The sequence below is a fragment of the Bison bison genome, unplaced genomic scaffold (genome assembly GCF_000754665.1).
Source record: "Bison bison bison isolate TAMUID 2011002044 unplaced genomic scaffold, Bison_UMD1.0 scf7180017864464, whole genome shotgun sequence".
Taxonomy (NCBI): Eukaryota; Metazoa; Chordata; class Mammalia; order Artiodactyla; family Bovidae; genus Bison; species Bison bison.
The window spans coordinates 1,681,454-1,705,580 of NW_011495025.1; the positions used below are offsets into that span (position 1 = coordinate 1,681,454).

A 24,127-nucleotide genomic window follows, 5' to 3' on the forward strand; every position below is an offset into this window, starting at 1 on the left:
CAGCCTGGTGTGCTGTGATTCATGGGGTCACAAAGAGTCGGACACAACTGAGCGACTGAACTGAACTGAACTGATGTTAATGTTATTTATGTCTGTTACCTGCTAATCATAAGATGTTTGAGGCTAGAAACTATATTGATGTCCCTGGATATCTCTTTCTGCAAATATTATAGTATTTTGCAAATTATAAACTCTTAATATTTACTCAGGTGGATTAATAAGTTAACCAATAATTAACACACAGTGAATGTTGATTTTCACAGATGGTAGAGCATTTTTTATTCAAATAAAGACCCCTCATTGTTTACTTGGATAATCTGACCTATAAATGCTTTTAATTTAAAACGTTGACTACATAACTTGAACAAAAAAGAAAAAAAGGAATTATCACAGACTATGTATATAAAAGAACCCCAAAGCAGGATATTATTATTCTTTATCTACCTCTGTCCAACTAGGTTAGGAAACAATCCATATTTTCACGGACGAGCACAGTGCCATGACACTCTGAGTTATAGCATACAATGCCAAATGGGTAGTAATAATCCTTTAAAAACATTAAAGCATATGTACAATATTTTTGTATTATAAAACTTAGGGGCTTATCTCTTTAACATGAAAAGCAATTACTCTTCCATAGATATGGAATAATTATTGTAAAAATATCATTTGCTCTTAAAACACTGGACGCACTGTGCCTTTGAAGCATCATCTTTGAACTCAAATCACTTTCAGTATTTTTGCTGCATTACAAAAAAAAAAAAAAACACAAAGGCTTTGCTATATGAAGGCTGATGTCATTATTAATGTCTTTATTCATGCCTAATTTTACTTGCTGAATCATGATTTTTTCCATGCTGAGTTCACTATTCTACCGCTGGTTATGGAAAGGCATGATCTTGAAGCTGGAACAAGATAAAGACATTGACAGAAAAGTTACTTTTCTGTCCTTGGGGCCTGATGTTTCCATTCTCAGTCCAGGCTCACCACACATGACATTTTTCACAATCACAAAGATGTATTTTTGAAATGGCTGCTTTTTTTGATTAGATCTTTTCTTTCAGAGCAGAAGACATGGCTTCTTTCAGAGCAGAGACAGTTTTCCTCTTTATTTTTTCTTTACTTTGTCCCTTTACTCACCATCCCTAGGCTGTAAATCATCTCATTTTCTACTGAACTTTGTATTTTGTTCCTCAAGAAACCACTGCCTAGCAATTACGTTATCTGTACACATACATTTATTCTTTCTCAGTGGTTTAAATCCTTAAAAATGCAGAGGGCCCCTAAGTTACATAACATTTTTTCACTAATTCTGCTTTACTATATTTTACTTGGGTGCTGAATAATGTTGGATGAAGGAAGAAATAAAGTTACAATGTTGGTCATGCTTTTATGGACCTTTCCTATGTTTCCTCTTTCTTTGCTGCCTGCTGCTTGGCCATTTGTTGTTCATTAGTATCTATTAAACTGTGGATCTAGGAAATAAAAGAGATAAAATGCAAAACAGTTCCTTTGTAACTTGTTACTTTCTCCTTATGACTCTTTATAAGTTACTAGGTAACAAAATGTCTTGTGAGAGAAACCCCCAGCTCAAACAGATGTCACAGAGGAGACAGATAATAAACACCTTGAACCCACTCTCCTCCTGCAACTGATATATGTCTGGGACTCCTAGTTAGCATTCTGAAATACCAGAGTATTCCAGGAACTATATTAAAAGTTTCAGTTGTGACTAGTTAGCTAACCTAGCTCTATGTCATTTTCTTCATCTATAAAAAGCTTGTAAGAATAACTTATACTGTCTTTTAGTTTATAAGGCAGTGTACAAATTAGATGGGGTCGGGGAAGCACTTTTAACAGCTCATGGGATATAATAAGATATAAATAAATGACAATTCTCATTCTTGGGCTTTCAAAGGAGGCTCTTTTGTCAAGAGTATACAGCAGATATAAAAGTCACAAAATGATGTTTCTTCCCTAGTTTTAGATGTTAATATATCTCTCTGTGTTACTCTGTATTAAAAGACCAAGAAAACGGGGTAAAATTCTTTTTCCCATTTAATATTTTTTTAATTTAAAAATTTTTTTCCATGTAATTTCATATTTTTCCCTAGGAAGAACACTTGTATTAATAGCCCAAATGTTCCCATATCTATATTCAAAATCAGTTACAAACAGGTGAACCTCAAATCCAAAAGGGATTCATGATTAACATTGCCTTCCATGCCACAGATGTCAGTCAGAATCTGAAGAACCATCAGAATTTCTTTTAGAACACAATACTCATTCCCAAACGGGAAAACTGAAGCAGATTTGGGTAACAAATTCATAAATAATATTGCTACCCAGTAAATAATGACCTCACTGATGGCTCAGACAGTAAAGCGAATGCGGGAGACCTGGGTTCAATCCCTGGGTCAGGAAGATTCCCTGAAGAAGAAAATGGCAACCCACTCCAGTACTTTGGCCTGGAAAATTCCATGGATGGATGAGCCTGGTAGGTTACAGTCCATGGGGTCGCAAAGAGTCGGACATGACTGAGCAACTTCACTGGTTGGTTTGATGGAAACAAACATTTGCAAAACAATAGAATAAAAGCTTGAGTATTCAAAAGGTAATCTAATTCCCTCAAACACATGAAGCAAACCCTACCTCCAAATGGTTTTGTCATTGCTACTGCCTGCAATGCTATTTCCTCTTATCTTTGCATGGCTTACTATTTTGCAACTTCAAATCTTAGCAAAAATGTCCCTTTTTGCATTTTCCACAATCACTACATAAAAAAATGAACTCCTGGCTTTAAGTTGCACACACACACACACACACACACACACACACAACCCACCTACTATTTTTATCATAGTATCAGTTATTTTGCTGTCAGCCTTCTCCCTAAAAAAATGTGTTTGCTTCTTTAGCTATTTTTGTATATCTTTCTTTAAAATATAAAGTCCTTGGTTGCTTGAGGTAAATTTATCTCATTCATCTGTATAAATTTCTAATACAGTGTAGAGTAGTTCATTAAAAGTATCTTAAAAATAAGTAAACAATTATTTTCTTTTTGAAAGAATCATGAATTATTCTTGGTGATTCATAGTTTTCTTCCAGTTGGTCTCCTCTTCTCATATTTAAGGTTTAAGTAATTTCCGAGGAAAGGAAGTGTAAACTAATGATTCATCTGTGCTCTCATGGAGCCCTGGCATAAATTTTAGATAATGAATGACGGTGGTTTAACAACAAACCAGCCTTGTTTCACTGTAACAGATATAGTAAATAGGGAGTTAAAATTACCCATGAGAAGCATGAATCAACTTTGGAAGGATTACCAAAAGAAAGAAATGCTTGGTGAACTTCTTTTGAGAAAGGTAGATAGATAAGCATAATAGATATGGTATATATATATCATATATACATGACATATATGCTGTATAAGATATATATTTAAAATAAGCATATGAATTTCTATGTATATGTATATATAAATGCATATATATAATACATATATTAATATATATATGATGAGTTAATATAGATATAAAACTTCTTTAAATGGGGACAAAAATGCCTAGAAATTCAAAACAATCAAAGAATGAACTAAAAAGTTTCAAACATTACAAGTACTGTTGACAAATTAATATAAAACAATAAGAACAGCATTTGGTAGCCCATAGAATGAGGCTGATGTGTCAGTTTCTTTCTCTGTGACCAATAAGTATGTGCACCACTTTTTTAATCTCCAAATAACTTTCTATCACCAGAGGTATTTACCTTGAGCTCATTTTCAATAACTTGAATAAGCACACAGGACCACCTCAACATATTCTGTTTGATTTTATATAAGTGTAAATTCAAAAGTAAAATACAAAAACTGTTACTGGTTATTCTATTCAAGAACATTTTCTATGAAAAGATCACATCTGACTTTATTTGTAGAACAGCCCCCCGCCCCAAATAAACATTTTGAGAAAACATATGCTTTTTACTTTGAAACATTCCTCATATATAATAGATATTGAGCTTAGCCATTCTTGGTGGTGGTTTAGTTGCTCACTCGTGTCTGAATCTTGCAACCCCATGGACTGCAGCACGCCAGGCTCCTCTGTCTGTGGGGTTCTCCAGGCAAGAATACTGGAGTAGGTTGCCATTTCCTTCTCCAGGGGATCTATCTTCCCTACCCAGGAATTGAACTTGAGTCTCCAGCATTGCAGGCAGATTCTTTACCAACCAAACTACAAGGGAAGCCCTAGCCATTCTTACTATCATAATAGTCTATCAGAGACCAAAAGGCAAATATGTCTTGAAATGAGGCATGGAGTTCTGCGAAAATAACATGATACTATGTGTTATTGAGGAAAATACTGGAAATTCAAAGAAACCTATGATCAAGGTTTTAAAGTTGATATCCACCCATAATGAAATAAAAGTAAAAAAAACATAGAAAGATAACCTTTTAAACAATCATGTTAGAAATAAATTCAAAATATCAGATACGATGCATCTATTAAAGTCTCAAGTTTTCCTTGAATTTATTTCTATATTTGACCTTCACATATGTCATTCTTCCACATTATGCCTCTCTACAACTGAATTCCATGTAGTTATGACTCAGTGCCTTATTTACTTCACTGATTGTATTAAGCCTACACAAATTATCAGAAAGCTTTAGTTTGCTCCCTACAAGCTTTCTCTACTTCCCAGAAATGGTAACAACGTATTTTAAATCCTCCAAACCTTAATAAATTATACTACAAATATAATTCTTTTTCTGGGCTGATAAGCAAAACTACCCCAGGAAAACAGAAGAAAAAAAAAAAGCATTTAATTTATATAACATTTTTACAATCCAGAATTCAGGATCTTGATAAGAAAAAAATATCTTGGGAAAAAAAAGACACTGACTAGGCAGTTATTAAATTTAGTATTCTCCATGGTATGCATGGGAACTACCAATGCATGTGGCAAAGGATGTATGGGAATGCTAGGTCAGAGAAAGATAGGAATTTGCTGATTTACACATGCAATGGTGCCAAGTCACCATGTACTCCACTATTAAAATGCATTTAGATTAGTAGAGGAACCCACAAACCGTAATTGTTATCCCATGTAATTATTATGCAACAATGATCATAGCAGTCTTCCTACAGAGTATGTGTTCATTCCCACTTTATGAATAAACTGAGGCTTGGAAACAATAGGTGTGTTTATGGTCCCACAGATATTAAGAGGTGAAGCAGCATTCATACAAAGGTAGATTTATCTAATTACATCGCCCATGCTTCCCAGGTGGCACTAGTGGTAAAGACCCTGCCTGCCAAAGCAGGAGACAAAGAGACTCGGGTTCAATCCCTAGGTCAGGATAATCCTCTGGGAAGGGCATAGAAACCAACTCCAGTATCCTTATCTGGAAAATCCACCATGGACAGAGGAGCCTGGCGGGCTACAGTCCACAGGATCACAAAGAGTGGGACATGGCTTAAGCAACTTAGCACATACACACAAAACGACTTACTATGTGCACAAAGCGACTTACTACGCACAAGAACACACGGCCCTCGCACTTAACTGCAATGTTTTCTTTTTCCTCAAGCATCAAGTTTAAAACACATACTGAACCAAATATAAATATTGTGAGTGAATACAGTGAAGAATCAAAGATTAAAAAGGAGATGAGTGAGGAATTTTTAAAAGCACTGTAATAGGAGGGTAAAAGCAAGAGGTGCAGATATAGGTCAATATCTAACACAGTGATAATAATAGTTAAGCTAACTACGCTAAGATTTCAGGGCAGCCAGTGGAGACCACGGTATTGTGCAGAGTAATTCGCTCAAGGCTAAATGCTTAGAGGCACCCCCAAAGTACTTGCTGACTCATTCTTATTTTTCCTAGAATATGCAATTTTCTATTGCACATTGGCTTGTGTGTCTTGTTTTTAAAAATAAGTGTTTCAGTGATATTTCTTTTGAAAATTACAAAATAATTCAACAAAATATTGTATGGATACTAAAAGACTATGCATAATGAGATTCCAATAATTCTAAAAATACTTTGCAAGTACATGCAAAAATAAGCTGTTAAATGTTAAAATAAAAAGTCAGAATATTTTTTATTCTCAAATTAAGCAAGTAGACTGGATCATCTAAAAGCTGGATATTAATAATACTTGTAATAGTTTTTAAATTCTGAATATAGTTAAGTCACCTTTGGTTTGTCAACATGAACTTAAACAATTTTTATGACTACAAAATGGACTCTCATTACAACTGCAGAGTGCACGTAAATGTGGTTTTTAATCTAATAAACCATATATTCAGTCACTTTATGACATAATAGGTAATTCTTTTACCAAATAACTATCATAAAAGACCGATTAGAAACTGAATTATGCTGTTTAATCATGCACTCTATCCATAAAGGTAGAAAAAGAACAGAAGAAAGTGGTGTGCTATTATTACAAGAAAATGTTTGGTTGGTAGAAAGAACACTTAAGCAACAACAAAAAAAACTGCATTAAACACAGTTTTCATAGAAAGCTGCTACAGATTCTTCTAAATAAAACAAGATCCAGAGTAGCACATGTGGCTGAAATATATATTTTATGAGGTAACTTACACAACAATACACAATTGTAGGTAGTCAGGTAAAAGGTCCTGAAGCAGAAAGGCTACATAAAATCATGATATAAGGGTCTATAAACATCTGAATTTCAATCTGTTCATAGTAATAGGGACCTTAATAGGGACCTTACTTTAAAATGTCGTATTGACTGATATAAGGGAAAGACTTACCAGTAAAAGAGTAGAACAAAAAAATCACAGAAAAAAATTAAATTAAGCTATGCACTGTATATCTTTATTAACATTATATTAAAAATAATGAATTTCTTTAAAAAAGAAATTCCCTCTTTTCTGAAAAGTAAATGTTTTAAAAATCTAGAACATCGTGTTTCTACTATTAACACAATTAAAACCCCAAGTTACAGGTAGAAGGAACGACATGTAAAAATCCACAGTCCCCCTCAGGTGCATGTTTAGATCTCCTGCAGACAGACATTCCATCTTCTCTTTTGCTATCTCCGTGACAGACGGCCCAGTCTTGGAAGAGTTATAGGCTTTAAGTATTTGAAAAGACTGATTTAACTGAGTACCCTCAAAATTAGAGTCCAAATATATATTATTATAATCCTTCTTGATCGGCAATTCTTTAATGAAAATGGATAATATGAGATATTTGAAAGAATGTATGCCTGTGCTGTCCCTAATAGATACAGATGTCTAAAATTTTAATACTACATTAATGATAAGTACTAAAGATCACACACTAGGCAGATTCTGATTGCAGACCTTGTCTGCCAGTTCTTAGAACGTGGCAGTAGGAAGGAAAACTGATGCAGAACTTGGCATAGAATTTCTGGAGAACTGACCAACCTAAACACCCCAGACTCATGAAGAGAGGCAGGTTGTCCAGACAGACACCAAATGGACCTCGAGAATCTCTCCTTCCTTGTGAGTGCCCAGAGGTGGCCAGTCAGCTGTATCACTATCCCTTCAACTGCTCTGCACATGGAGTTAGGCATCAGTTGTCTACAGAGTATTGGGCCTAGAGACAAAATACAACATTCGCCTTGATGTGGAAAGAGAAGAAGGAATGAAAAAAATGGGGGAAGAAATGAACAAATGAATGAATGAGAAGAAGTATAATCGCATGATGTTCAGATTTTGTTTCTTGGTTTCTGGAGTCACTAATTCTCAAGTTCAGTGGTCAGGAGATTCAAAAAATTAGCTGAAGTTGGAGTTATATAAGTTGGTCCAGGAAACACAGGCTGATGAGTTACATACATTGCAATCTTATGCTAAGGAAAATTGAAGAATCCAATCTAAGAATTTTGGAATTAACAGATGCTTTTAATCACAGTAAAAATATCCTATTAAAGCAGAGAGGAATATAAATTATGAGACTAAGCCCTGGAATAAAGCATCAAATACCACAGCCACATAAATCATTCTTTTACATTTACATCTTCTTTGAACCAGACTATTCAGATTTAGCCTATGGCACCAGAAATATTCACAGTGAATTGTCATGTGTCTTAGGAAAGGTTTTTCCTGCTTAGATTTCCTTACACTGTTTTTGGCTCTGCTACTCTTCTGTCATCCCTTTTACACACGTGATATAGATACATGGATATTTATATATAATCAAAAAGACACAGGACTTATTTCATAAACCATAAATAAGAGTAGTCTCACTGTTTTACACTTACACTAATTTAATTCTGGAAGATATGCGAGGCAAATCCAACTGAAACTGTCACTGTGTGAAAGTGAGAGGTCTATTTTTACAAGATTCTTTGAGAGCAATCGATATTCAGGCCTGGTGTGTCAAGAAGTGAGTTAAAGATGGACCAGGCTGTAACTGGAAGATGAGCAATCCTAATTGTGACTGCTTTTTGTATCAAAATCAACTTTTATAACTAAATTGTTTATAATGATTTTTAACACATCAGAGAAGAGAATAATTTTGATAGTCCTTTGTTTTCAAATAGAATCATTTGTGACTCTATAGTATAAATCTTCCCTTATACTCTTCTCACTATGCATTTCATTTTTATATATTTTTTCTAATAATTATGTCAAAATGTTTTAACTGAATCTTGCCATTCAATATTAGTGCATAGTTCTTAACATTCTTCCTGATACATCTGATATAGGCAAGAATTATACATGCATTCATATGTCTGCATTCACCTTTCAATGTGAACATTTTTACACATTCTCCTTACATTTCCTGACCTTGTTTTCTTATAAATCCCCACCTTTCATGGCCCATAGTGGTGTTGGTTTCAGCTAAGAGCTAACAATATAAACAACTGCTATTGCTTTCAGTAGAGACAGAGGTGCCTTTCACAACAGTCATTTGTGTATCTATGTTATATTCAGGACATAGGTCCAACAGAGGAAACAATCTTTAAAAGAAAAGTAAGGAAAGAAATCTCACAACTGCTTTGGTCCAGGTCACCTGAACCTGCAAAAGGCCCTTTCTGGATTCTGATGAAATTAATGAGTGCTCCAGGTTGCTGTGAATAGCTGGGTGAGGTAGCAGAACAAACGACAGCTATCATATATTCCTTTAATCAATTCTGAAGTCAGTCACGGAAAAAGAAAGAAAAAAAAATAGGAGGCAATTTCAGCAATGTGAAGCCATCTCTGAAGTGAGAACTGAATAATTATAATTTCTTTAATTCTTTATGTATCTAAATCTGGAAATTTGTTCTAAAGACTTGTGGAGAATCTTATCTACAGAGATGAAATTGACCTTAAAATACATCACTTATGTTCTGATTTCTTCATTATTATTTAGATGAGGAGAAGTAAGGATGAATGAACTGAGTGGATTATACAATGCAACTGCTGCTGTCAATCAAATTGGTATTTTTCTGCTAATCCATGCCATCTAAAACCTATGAACATAACCTGCGCATATCAAAACATATAAATCTGCTACCATTTTCATTCCCTACAGTGTTTACTGAAGTCCTAGAATATATCAGAATATATTATGAATTTTCCTCATAAGTAAATATTATATTATATATATATATATATCCTTGCAGATATAGTAAGGAAAATATCAGGTCAGTGGTCTACAGGCCTTGGCTTAGTTCATTCGTTCTTTGCTACACACTTCTAGTTTGTAGAAGAATTACTCAACCACAGTGGTCTCAATTATTTAATTTAACATTCAATAGGATTTATATAATTTTGTACCATAATAATTCTATAGGTTTTCAATTTTATTTTTGGTATATCTTAAGGAAAATGTCCACACACAAAAAGAAAGTAAAGAAAAGAATTCCTAAGTTAAGGTATGAAAAAGTCTTTACCATTAGTTGACATCACAGCTCAACAGATGAAAGGTAACCAATGGCTTATCAAAACATATTCAGAAGAAAGCAAAAATAATTACCTAAAAGTAGGTGGTTTATTTACAAATTACTTTTATTAAAACAAGTATTTTTTTCCTACTGTTCATTTATCTGAAACTGCTGAGATTAATGTTATAGGATAGTGAAAATGATGATCAAATAGTCATTGCTCATCAGAGAATAAAAAATATTGATCCTGTGTTGTAAACAAGATATTTTCTTCAAGAAAATCACCTTAAAATAATTATTATTATGCTCAAACTTACAGTAACCAAAACTACAAAGGAGCACTTTATATTACCAATATTCTTTATTAAAGTTTATGGAGTAGGCTGTTTATATTTAAATCTCTCTCTCTTATTAAGTGTTGAAAATAGATGGCATAAACAAAATATTAAATTGAAAAAAATCATGCAAATGTTGGAGAAAGTTCTAACAATAAAATAAACTGAGGATTTCATATTAGATTCCATTTATCTGTTGACAGATCCCTATTATAATTCATTTTTATGACCAAAATATCCATATACTTTGATGATGTTATTTGTTCAAGGGTCAGACTTTCAAATAAACAAATGAAAAAACAAACATATTAAAAATACAAAGAGAGGGTAAAAGAATTCAAAATCATTAATTTTTAGATGTTCATCAGAAAGACTAATGTATAAACTACTTACTGATAATAATGACAGCACTGAATGCCGTGTCCATCTTTAGAATGTGAAAAACAAATAAACTGATTTAAGACCCTCTATATTATAGATTTTAATGGTATTGCAGCAAAGATACGATAATAGAAAGGTGACCATCTTTGATAGTTCAGTTGAAGGTTTCTCCTAAAAGACTTCCTCAAAATATTTAAGAAATACTCCTAAATACTTTTTGTTCTCTCTCAATTGAATATTTCTATTATTGTTTCAAAGTTATCAAATATAATAAGAGCTCTAGAAAGAAACTATTTTTACTTCTAAAATTAAGCAAGATCTTTCTTGATATTGAATGGGAAAAAATTAGCTCCAGAGTTTCCTACAACTTATTTCAGGTTCATTACCCAGAGCAGACCATCAAAATAACTGGTCCAGAACATCCTGTTAGTATTAAAACCCATCAGGCAAACTGTCAAGTTCTTTATTCTTTCTTGACAAATATCTAGCATTCTCTATCGTGAAAACTTAAAACTTACTTCCTCTCTCAATTTGCTTTCAGTGCCACAAATTCTTTTATATCACAATAGTTCTTTTGAGAGATATTTTTGTTTCCAGAATTTAGTGGACAGTAGAAATGGTTACTCAAAGCAATATGTAAATGGATTAACTGTGGTATTTTAAAAACTGCCCTTGTGTTTCAAATTGTAGTCTCTAAAAAAAGGTGTGAAGGCCATATTTATTTAGCTGCTGCAATTTCATTTTACCCAATGTATATTTCTCACTGCTTTATCCACATTTTTTCAGTCAAAGTGGATTTTTTAAAAGGCATGGATATTTTAGCACATCTGCAGTTCATGAGAAGACAGTCACAAAAATAAGTCGGTCCTCATTTTTTCCTGTTCTTACTCTGGTTACTGAAACTAACAGTTGGGAAAGAAATATCTACCTATTTTAAAGAATAACATTCTTAGTGTAACTATTCCTTTATGTTACAGGTATTTTTCACAATTTCTAGTTTATTATTTTTTCAGACTGCTTTATGAATTCTAACATTAATTTAGACAGTTTTTAGATGTTTCTATAGAAAATTTATCAGCATAGCCATGATTTAAAGTTGCAAATTCCCAGGATAATTCTGAATTAAATGCAAGAAAAAAACAGATGCTTATAGTAATCTGATTTTTTAAATTTATATTTATGTATTAAAGTTACATCATGTTAATATGAAAAATCTATGTTATTACAAAATCAGCCTTTAAAATTTCTGTTCATTTCATTAAAATAATCTTTTCACTTCATCAAATTAATAAGAAGGAAAATCCATTAGACTATTAATCATTCTATCCATTGCCTTACTGACAGAAATAAGCTTTAAATCAGCTTTAGCCAATGCCACTGATCAAAAACACATTCCAATAAAACTTACTTGTATATCATGTAAATACATTAAATTAAAAACATTTATCTTTTTTATCCCTTCAATACTTTTCTTTAAAAAGTTTTCTACCAAATTTTACTACAGTTATATCTTGTCCATATTTTCTTCTGCCAATTTCTCTAAGTTTTTAATGAAAGAAATGCTTCATTTAACTAAATTAATTTCATAGTAGTATCTTTACTAAATATATAATCACAATAAAATATAAAACTGATTAACAACAAATAACTTCATGAATAATCACTACTTTGCCAATCAAAAGACTAAATATTGCATTACAAAAATAGCATCAAAACTAGAATTTTATTAGTGTAAGATCTTTCACTATTAAAATCCTTCACTCATACAAAGGATCATTCTAGCATAATAAAAATAATTTGTATTTGTATGACTTTGTACCTATGAAAAATTTTAATTCACTCAAGTTTACACAGAGAATGGAGAAAAATGCTTTAAAATTTGGCACACTGTAGAGAGTGAAAAATGGATAGCATAGGTCAGCGTAGATTCCAGTACAAAATCTTTGATTTATATGTACTGTCTAAAAGTTTTCCTTTCAGCAATACTTCTGTCATGAATACACCTTAAATGTCATCTCCAGTTGTGACATCACTCAAGGCAGCAGTTATCTCAAAGAAAACAAAGTAAAACTTCAGATAGAAAGTCATATTTTTAAGGAATGCTTCAATTACACTAAAGTCATAAAATGTTGCAAAGTTTTTATTGTAAATATTTATGACCATTTTCATATATTTCAATTAAAACAATAACTTTCCACTCACTGCTCTTTCAGAAGTAGAATACAGGATTAAAATCTACCAAATAACACCCTAAAAGAAAAGCAATGCAGCAAAGATGCAAAAATGATGTTCATGTTTAATGGCTTTTAAAAATTTAATTTCATCGCCATTTGAATTGAACCAAAAAAACAAAATAAAATGTAGAGTGCTGATAGACCTTACCTTCCTGAACTGCTTGAAAAGGGTTGTTGCCATCAACAAATGTCACCGAAAATGTGATTTTCTCAGTCTGTAAGATCTCCTCATTCTGGTTGAGGTCACCAACTGCTGTGCGAAATACCTCATCATCCTTTTTGGCAGATTCATCAAAAATTGCTCCTAGAAAGAAGTGAGTCGCCATTAAACAATAACATAAATATTCTCTCATGCCCTCCAGAATTATGCCAAAGAGACTTATGTATCGGAAAACGTATACTTAAAGCATGCACTTTATTTATTACTGAAACACACTGTACTGGAAGCAGTGTGACAGCTAAGCAGGAATGTAGTTACTTCTTCCAAATGGAAATGATGAATAGCACATCAGAGTGTTTTGCTGGGAGAGCACTGGGAAGGCATAAGAAGTACAAAAAGCCTTTGCAAAACAAAGTGGTTAAATGCACTGAATGCCTCATGTACTAAGATCTATAGGAATTCATAGCTTGAAGATTTTTTTCTGAATAACAGGAGAAAAATAAGAAAATGTTCTGAGAGTCCCTTCATGAAGTCAATAGGAATCAAATTTTGATCATGATTTTCATTTATTATTTTTCTTTTTACTTCTTCTCTTCCTTCTTTCTTGAACAAGACTTTCCATATCTTTTCAAATCCTGACTCTCACATTAGTTAGTCTGACCTTGAGCAAGTGATTCAAACTCTAAACACATTCATCATCTATAAAACCTAATAATAAAAATAATATCCATCTGTAAGGTTTATTAACTATATTAAATGATGCTATGCCTGCAAAATGTAAGTAAACTATGGTAACTAAATATGTCTTAATAAACGCTGGTATCTTTTTCTAAATACTGTAATATAACCCAAACAGAGCTTAACATTTTCTATTAATTTTTTCACACTACAGTATCTAATATAATTCTTAAAATAATTCAGTTCAGTTAAGTTGCTCAGTCATGTCCGACTCTTTGCAACCCCCTGGACTGCAGCACACCAGGCTTCCCTGTCCATCACCAACTCCTAGAGCTTGCTCAAACTCATTTCCATTGAGTCCGTAATGCCATCCAACCATCTAATCCTCTGTCGTCACCTTTTCAAATAGTACTATATACAAATACTGTTTTTTAAAAATTAGGATTCCATGCAAGAAATATGACTAAGTTCACACAACAATGGCCAGAGCCTTTTCCTCCTTGACTCCAACATTCTTGCTCTGTGTCACTATGGGATACTGCCTTCTAGGGTTATACCCAAAAGGATTGAAAGTATTTAATGGGGATTCTGACTTTATAGCATATTTGGAGATTCTTTGCCATATGATCATGCATATTGACTCCTCCAGTTCTAAGCAGGCACACATTTTTTATTAATTTACTTTTTAATCCCAAATAATTGGGTTAATGTACTTTTTGCATTTTTCAATAAACCTAGGAAAAGGTCAGTTTTCATTCCATTTCCAAAGAAAGGCAATGCCAAAGAAGCTCAAACTTCTGCACAACTGCACTCATCTCACACGCTAGGAAAGCAATGTTCGAAATTCTCCAACCCAGGCTTCAGGAATATGTGAACTGCGAACTTCCAGATGTTCAAGCTGGTTTTAGAAAAGGCAGAGGAACCAGAGACCAAATTGCCAACATCCAATGGATCATCGAAAAAGCAAGAGAGTTCCAGAAAAACACCTAATTCTGCTTTATTGACTATGCCAAAGCCTTTAACTGTGTGGATCACAATCAACTGTGGAAAATTTTGAAAGAGATGGGAATACCAGACCACCTGATCTGCCTCTCGAGAAACCTGTATACAGGTCAGGAAGCAACAGTTAGAACTGGACATGGAACAATAGACTGGTTCCAAATAGGAAAAGGAGTACGTCAAGGCAGTGTATTGCCACCCTGCTTATTTAACTTTTATGCAGAGTACATCATGAGAAACACAGGGCTGGAAGAAGCACAAGCTGGAATCAAGATTGCTGGGAAAACAGATGACACCACCCTTATGGCAGAAAGTGAAGAAGAACTAAAAAGCCTCTTGATGAAAGTGAAAGAGGAGAGTGAAAAAAGTTGGCTTAAAGCTCAACATTCAGAAAACGAAGATCATGGCATCTGGTCCCATCACTTCATGGGAAACAGATGGGGAAACAGTGGAAACAGTGTCAGACTTTATTTTTTGGGGCTCCAAAATCACTGCAGATGGTGACTGCAGCCATGAAATTAAGAGAGGCATACTCCTTGGAAGGAAAGTTATGACCAACCTAGATAGCATATTCAAAAGCAGAGACATTACTTGCCAACAAAGGTCCGTCTAGTCAAGACTATGGTTTTTCCAGTGGTCATGTATGGATATGAGAGTTGGACTGTGAAGAAGGCTGAGCGCCAAAGAATTGATGCTTTTGAACTGTGGTGTTGGAGAAGACTCTTGAGTCCCTTGGACTGCAAGGAGATCCAACCAGTCCATTCTGAAGGAGATCAGCCCTGGGTGTTCATTGGAAGGAATGATGCTGAAGCTGAAACTGTAATATTTTGGCCACCTCATATGAAGAAGTGACTCATTGGAAAAGACCCTGATGCTGGGAGGGATTGGGGGCAGGAGGAGAAGGGGACGACAGAGGATGAGATGGCTGGATGGCATCGCCGACTCAATGGACATGAGTTTGGGTAATGTCCAGGAGTTGGTGATGGACAGGGAGGCCTGGCGTGCTGCGATTCATGGGGTCACAAAGAGTCAGACACAACTGAGTGACTGAACTGAACTTAATGAATTCCCTCCTGATAAAGAAAGACATACACCTAAAGGACAATAACATGATAAAGGAATAACTATGAACATATGTACATCCAATCTATATATGCATAATATATATTTCTTGACTATAATATGCATTACAGTGTGTGAAAAAAGTGTGTATATAAAAATGACCTTTTTCCATATATATTAATAGAATACAGATACTATACACATATATGAAGAGATAAACACACTATATGCAGACACAGATATGCATATATATTCACATACATGCACACAAAGACACATATACATATCAATAAAAGCAGACACACTTTACATCTTCCAATTATGTTGATTTAATATTCTGTAGCTGAAGCACTCGAATCTTCTAAGAAAAGACCAATCATGATATTTAACACGCATTATAAGACTCAATACATGATACAGCAAATGTGAAACTATGTTCATTTCTGACAAATCTGGCAGGTTACTTTTGACCTCCCCACCCTAAGTGGCTTCATCATGGTAAAGCAATCATTAATATCTGCTAGAGAAGGCAAACTGTCTAATAGGCTTATTGTGTGCCTGGATTTTTCTTAACCACTGCTCTTCTATATTTGCATGGATTCACTGACAACTTTGACCAGCCAATTTAAACCTTTCCTTTCCATATCCTATACATTTTGAATACCTGCCATGGATAAGAACATAAGAAAAGGGTGAAGAATTTTTTAATTGATATAAAATTATTTTGGAATTATATTATTATATACCTAATACTCAGAATATTATTAGTTTTATTGATGTAATCAATTTATATAATACACATTAATTTTAAACTTATCTTGTTGCCTCTGAATTAGAAGTTTACTTTATAGACTAAGTTTTTAATGAAAATATTTAGGCAATAAAATTTAATTTATCCTGATAGCTTTAATCTACATTTATAAAGACTTTTAATTTGTGATAATATTTATGAGAATCTAGATTAAATTAATAATTACATTGAAATATAATATTATCATACTGGGATATAAAGGTTTTTTTAGTAGTTTGTTAGGAAGTGTGATATAAGGGTGCTATATCTAGAGCTGAAATATCCAATTCATTTTAAATCAGATACTCTAAATGCCTATTCACAAAGAAGTGATGTGTATTTATACAGAGATGTTTAATTTGTCATGAATACCAAACAGATTTTTTAAAAGAAGAGTTTCTAATCAATCTTGTTTTATAGAAAGTAACATTATTGACTTCTGATGAGTATTGGTAATACATTTTTAATGGAAGCATTTTACTATTGCCTGACAGAACACTTAAAATTGCTTTAAACATTAAACCTGGCTTAATAAATGGCAGAAATCTGCCAAAATGATAGCAAATTAGTCAATTCTGTTCTGAATTAAGATATACTGAAATGAAATGCACAAAAGAAGCAGTTCATCTTTCAGCAAACAGAAAGGAAGTAGACAAAACAAACAGTTTATCTTACTGCTCACAGACAGCATAAGCAAAGAACAGGAAATCTTAGTCAACATTTCAAATCCACTTATTTATTTATTTACTTTTTTCATCAGCTATAAAATCTCATTTTAAGTTTGGCTTTTTATCACAAAGTAAATGCAGCATTTTATATCAAGCACAACTATTCTGAAGACAACCTGGTAATTTCCACATGAAGAATCTCAAGAAAGACAGTCCTTTTTTATGTATGCCATGCACTTCCAATAGTATAGTTATGTCATCTCTATCTTTTGTATTAATAAATGCATATCACCAGTCTAATTGAACATCAAAGGTCATTTTTGAAATTAAAGTTTCCCAAACATTCACAACTATATAGCGTACATGATGATACAGCATCTATTTCTTTCCCAGCTATTTTTATTAGCACGTTTTAACTGTCAGTTTTATTTTAAAACCTGGAGGAGAAAGCCAGATCCAACTTATTGTCATGATGAAATAATTCTTCCACCATTTACATACACACATGCACACATACACACATGCACAGTATGTGATCAACAAATCACAGTCTATTTATATTTTATGCTGGCCAAACTGGAGGGAAGAATAACCAAGCAACAGGCAGAGAAGGAATATCTCCTAAAGATTCCTAATGACTAAACTGTAATTATAATCATTTCCACTATTAGGGACTGATGATCTTCTACTTCCATGAGAGAGAAAATATGGTCTTTACTTTTCCTTACGGAAAGAGAATGACATGTACTCTACATACAAGTTTTTAAATACAAAATAGATCATCCCTTGTCTTCTTATATCTTAGAGAAGAAAATAATTATGGCTTACAGCAGTATTAAAAACATGTTGAGGTCTTAATTTTTTAACTGTTGTAAAGGATCATGTGTATAAGTTAAAAACATAATTTTACACAAATTCACATTCACAAACATGCTTGTTAAATAAAATATTTATAAGAATTTACTAATCTGACCACCTCCATAACTCTCAAAAACACTTTAAGCATTTATACCTTCATATCTCTATTCATGATACTGTCTCAGTCATGGATATATGCCTTTTCTCCTTAGCAAAATGAATTTCCTGGGCCATAGAAACTATTTTTATTGTTAGAGCATTTATAATGGAGCCTGAGTATATTAGATATTCAACAAAAAATAATAGTTTAAACTTTCCTCATATTAGTTAGGCATGATCTTGTAAAACAGGACACCTAAATTCTAATTCAAATAGGATGGATAAACAACAAGGTTCTACTCCACAGCAGAGGGAACTATATTCAGTATCTATGACAAACAATAATTGAAAAGAATAAAAAATATTTCCTTGTCTATATGTGTATAAGTGAATCATTTTGCTGTACAAAATTGACAGAATACTGTAAATCAACTACACTTCAATAAAAAATAAAATTAAAATTCAACTTCAAGTATAAGAATAAAAATGTAGTTACAACTAATTCTAAATTAGAACAAAAACAATTGCAAATGTACCTGTATGTGAATTTATTATCACAAGTATTATCATGACTCCAGAAGACCCAAATTATTTAGCAAGTATAAATCACATGCTTTTATTTTTAGTTTCAATATATAAAATCTTCATTTTATACATATAGCTGGCAAGTAGAGGAAATGCTGTTTAGCTGGGAAGGTAGTAGAGCAAAAAATGTTTCTTCATTTATCCCTGAATTTCCTCTAAAAATACTGAGAAAGGTTTTGCTACAGATATTGAAGGGGTTTTCCAGGTGGTGCAATGATAAAGAATCTGTCTGCCAACGCAAAAAGAGATAGGGGTTCAGTCCTTGGGTCAAGAAGATCTCCTGGAGTAGGAAATGGCAATCCACTCCAGTATTGTTTTGTTTTGTTTTGTTTTTGGAAAATTCCATGGACATAGGAGCCTGGCAGGATACAGTCCATGGCGTCACAAAGAGTCAGACATGACTTAGCAGACAGACAGACACATACTGAAGTGTCACGAGAAAGAGACCCATACCTGTACAGAGGCTAACCTACTTTCTTCCTTTTCCACACCACAATCCATTACTCATGCCCACTTCTCTGTTTGCTGAGGCAGAAGTCACATTGCAGAAGCAAAACTGCAGGATCAGCTCAAGTAGAAAGGTCCAAGATAGCAACAGTCTACTGCCCCAACCAGTTCTAGCCTGACCACCAGGGCAGCACCTGAGCTGAAGAGACCCCCGATGTCTGAAAGTTGCCTTTGCTTCATTACCATGCTAGAATCTCTGCCCAAAGGGAGGAGCTGGACTTTAGTAGCACAATTAGCATCCTGAGTGAAGGAGCCCAAAGGACTGTGCCTGCTTTGGACATTTCTGGAAACTTACTGCCATTTTCCACAGGTTCTGATGGCATACCCACCTCATAATCCTTAAAAATTTCACACTTGCCTTACCCCGGAAGAAAAGTTCTTACAGTTGTCCCTTTCCCATTCCTTGATAAAGGAAGAAAGCTTCTGCTCTGCTTTGCCAAACCTGTTCTCATTCAATTGGTGGGAGCAGCACTAGGCAAAGAAAGGACACAATTGGGGTCAAAAGATACAGCAAGTCGATAACAGAAGGAATTTTTCCCTATATAGAGTTGATAAAAGTATTGGAAGATCTGCATATCTAATTTTATAAAAATAACACAGTCAAAGCTATGGTTTTTCCAGTAGTCATATATGGATGTGAGAATTCGATCATAAAGGAGGCTGAGTGCCGAAGAATTGATGCTTTTGAACTGTGGTCCTGGAGAAGACTCTTGAGAGTCCCTTGGACTGCAAGGAGATCACACCAGTCAATCAATTCTAAAGGAAAGCAACCCTCAATATTCATTGGAAGGATTGATGCTGAAGTTCAAGCTTCATTACTTTGGCCACCTGAAGCAAAGAGCTAATTCATTAGAAAAGACCCTGATGCTGGGAAAGACTGAGGAAAGGAGGAGAAGGGGACGATAGAGGATGAGATGGTTGGATGGCATCACTGACTCAATAGACACTAGTTTGAGCAAACTCTGGGAGACAGTGAAGGACAGGGAAGCCTGGCGTGCTGCAGTCCACAGAGTCTCAAATAGTCGGACGTGATTGAGCGACTGAACAACAAAACATACCAAATACTTTTTGGTAATTCTAAAAATTGAAAAGAAGAAAGTATCAACACATATCAACACAGAGATAATCATCAAAGTCAAGCCACTGAGTTTCTTCACAAATGATTTGCTGACAGGACAACTGAAACCCATTACATGTTGCATCAGACCATAACAGAATCAAAATGCCTTCATAAGATAACAAAATCAGCAATTGCGGATTTCATAGACTTGTGGCTGAAATAAATTTTAAGAATGATAAATCTTTCATTTTTTCAGTAAAAAAAACTTTCTCATTTTTCAGAAATTGTAGTGAAAAATTTTAAGTAATTTAACCAAAGTTTCACATTCAAAAATTAGAATGAGTGGAATAGGAATATTGATTTTCTAGTTTCAAGTTTGGAGCTATTTCTTCCATATTATGCTGTTTTTCTCATTTCAAGCACTTATTCCATGTACGTACAAATATATATATTACATATATAATCCATTATGCCATTCCTATATACATATATGTGATAATATCTAGAACTACTATATATATTAGTATATACTCAGTAACTAGTTATACCAATGAATATATATATATCTCAATATATACACACGTAAATATGTATTTGATAATGAGTACTAACTGGCAATTAGCATCACATATTCACTTACTCTATGCTGTCAAGTATTTAAAATGGAAGAATCATAGTAAAAACCTGAACATACAATGGCACACATTATGATCCACTATGTCATTCATAAATACATATGTGTGACAATGACTAGATCTATTATATATATTATATATATGCTCAATAAGTAGTAGTATCAGTGAATGTATATATATATGTATATACATACACATGTATATATACACACACATTCATATGTATTTGATAATGATTATTAGTCTGGAAATTAGCACAATGTATCTGTTTACACCATGAAGCATTTAAAACTGAAGAATTATAGTAAAAACCTGAACATCAGACTTTTCACATAAAACGTATTCCCCTTTGCCTTAGATGCTTTAGCAAATTCGCTTTGGAGATTAAATTTTTTTTAAAAGGCACAACTCTCTGCTTTGAGACAATTCACGGGTCACAGTAGGATTTACAGCTCTTGAAAGCTATTCAGAATTGTTAAGTCATCATCTATCCTCACTGTTTTAGATGTTACTATTCACGAGTAGGTTTTCACATTTAATTCTAACAGTGCACTGTGCATACACATTAGTTTCACTGTGTACAGATATTCAAATCAAGAGAGAGATCTATAATGTTTTTGCATCTACTCATGGTATTTCTGGGCTTCCCTGGCAGCTCAGTGGTAAAGAATCTGGCTGCAAAGCAGGAGCCTCAAGAGATGTAGGTTTGATCCTTGGATCCCCCAGAAGATCCTCTGGAGAAGGAAAGGGAAGCCCACTCTAGTATTCTTGCCTGAAGAATTCCATGGACAGAGGAGCCTGGTGGGCTACCATTCATGGAATTGCAAAGAGGTGGACACAACTGAAGCGACTTAGTAGTAGTAGTAGCATGATATTTACACTAATGCCAGTGGAAACTGTGCATGTATTCAAAGGGACAAGTAATAAAGGTATTATAAATACTGTAAAAATCTGATTTCTCCTTTATTTCATTCTTCACAAGAAGGAAAAAAGGTTGAACATGTTCAATACAATTAGACAAGAGGAAAATTCAGCAGAATTGTGACCAAATGAATTTAGCATTTTCTATACTACTGGCATCTTCATCTGAACATAGAGAGAAGCAACTATTTCAATAGGGCTATTATTAAAATGAAGGTATTGTATGTGTGTGGTATGTTTATGCATGTGAGAGTATATGTGAGAGTATATATATAAAACCTGCCTCGATAATATCAATTACATTGAAATATCCTCCATGAATCAATTCTGTATAACAAGTATTTTCAACAGTCTCTTATTCAACATAAATTTTACAAATATGTTTTAATTTAATGTCTTCTTTGACAGGAAGTAGAGTTTTTAGAGGAGAAGGCAATGGCACCCCACTCCAGTACTCTTGCCTAGAAAATCCCATGGACGGAGGAGCCTGGTAGGCTGCAGTCCATGGGGTCACTAAGAGTCGGACACGACTGAGCAACTTCACTTTCACTTTCCACTTTCATGCATTGGAGAAGGAAATGGCAACCCACTCCAGTGTTCTTGTCTGAAGAATCCCAGGGATGGCTGAGCCTGGTGGGCGGGCGTCTATGGGGTGGAACAGAGTCAGACACGACTGAAGCGACTTAGCAGCAGCAGCAGAGTTTTTAAATTGTACTTTTCCTTTCATTCAGAGGTATATTTTCCTCAATTCACATTATCTGATCCTTCACAAGTACTCTGACTAAGGAAGTAAATCAAAATAAAAACTCTTAATAGTCTAAAGGATGTGTTGCTGCTGCTAAGTCGCTTCAGTAGTGTCCGACTCTGTGCAACCCCATAAGGCAGCCCACCAGACTCCGTCGTCCCTGGGATTATCCAGGCAAGAATACTGGAGTGGGTTGCCATTTCCTTCTCCAATGCATGAAAGAGAAAAATGAAAGTGAAGTCCCTCAGTTATGTCCGACCCTTAGCGACCCCATGGACTGCAGCCTACCAGGCTCCTCCGTCCATGGATTTTCCAGGCAAGAGTACTGGAGTGGGGTGCCATTGCCTTCTCCGAAGGATGTGTTAGATACATATAAAAGTCATGACAATTAGCAAATATTATTCTGAGTTAAAAATAATCTGTTGTGCTACTCTCAAGTTTATAATAATTGAAATAACAATGAAAATAATTAACATTTATTAGTAATAATAATATGAGTATTATTATGACATCATATGATTTAGTTTTGGTAAAAATCCTTTGATGGAAATGAAATTCAGGGCAAGTAACTGTCCAGAGACCTAATGCTACTAATGACTGTGGCAGAATTCACAGGTCTCATTTTCAAGGCAAAATCTCTAGAAAGCTATAAGCTTAATATATAACAATATATTCATTATAATAAACTTCTATATTACCAAGTTACATATAATTCTTATTTTCATAATTATAAAAATGAAATTTTATATGAATGTTAAAACTCTTAAATAGGTTTTAATCATTTTGTTCAATAAATTTTTTTTTCTAATTTTATTTGATTTTTAAACTTTACATAATTGTATTAGTTTTGCCAAATATCAAAATGAATCCACCACAGGTATACATGTGGTCCCCATCCTGAACCCTCCTCCCTCCTCCTTCCCCATACCATCGCTCTGGGCCGTCCCAGTGCACCAGCCCCAAGCATCCAGCATCGTGCATCGAACCTGGACTGGCAACTCGTTTCATACATGATATTTTACATGTTTCAATGCCACTCTCCCAAATCTCCCCACCCTCTCCATCTCCCACAGAGTCCATAAGACTGTTCTATACATCAGTGTCTCTTTTGCTGTCTCGTACACCGGGTTATTGTTACCATCTTTCTAAATTCCATATATATGCGTTAGTATACTGTATTTATGTTTTTCCTTCTGCCTTACTTCACTCTGTATAATAGGTTCCAGTTTCATCCACCTCATTACAACTGATTCAAATGTATTCTTTTTAATGGCTGAGTAATACTCCATTGTGTATATGTACCACTGCTTTCTTATCCATTCATCTGCTGATAGACATCTAGGTTGCTTCCATGTCCTGGCTATTATAAACAGTGCTGCAATGAACGCTGGGGTACACGTGTCTCTTTCCCTTCTGGTTTCCTCAGTGTGTATGCCCAGCAGTGGGATTTCTGGATCATAAGGCAGTTCTATTTCCAGTTTTTTAAGGAATCTCCACACTGTTCTCCATAGTGGCTGTACTAGTTTGCATTCCCACCAA

At 34.1% G+C, this 24,127-nt stretch overlaps 1 protein-coding gene across 2 annotated transcripts in view; it reads right to left on the reverse strand.

Moving 5' to 3' along the window:
* Positions 1–24,127, reverse strand: part of GRID2 (glutamate receptor, ionotropic, delta 2) — a 1,587,604-nt gene that overhangs the window by 1,242,143 nt on the left and 321,334 nt on the right. For both annotated transcript variants that reach the window (XM_010860143.1, XM_010860142.1), the window contains exon 2: positions 12,970–13,125. In XM_010860143.1, coding sequence (XP_010858445.1) covers positions 12,970–13,125 — 156 coding nt within the window. The remainder of the gene's footprint in view (positions 1–12,969; positions 13,126–24,127) is intronic.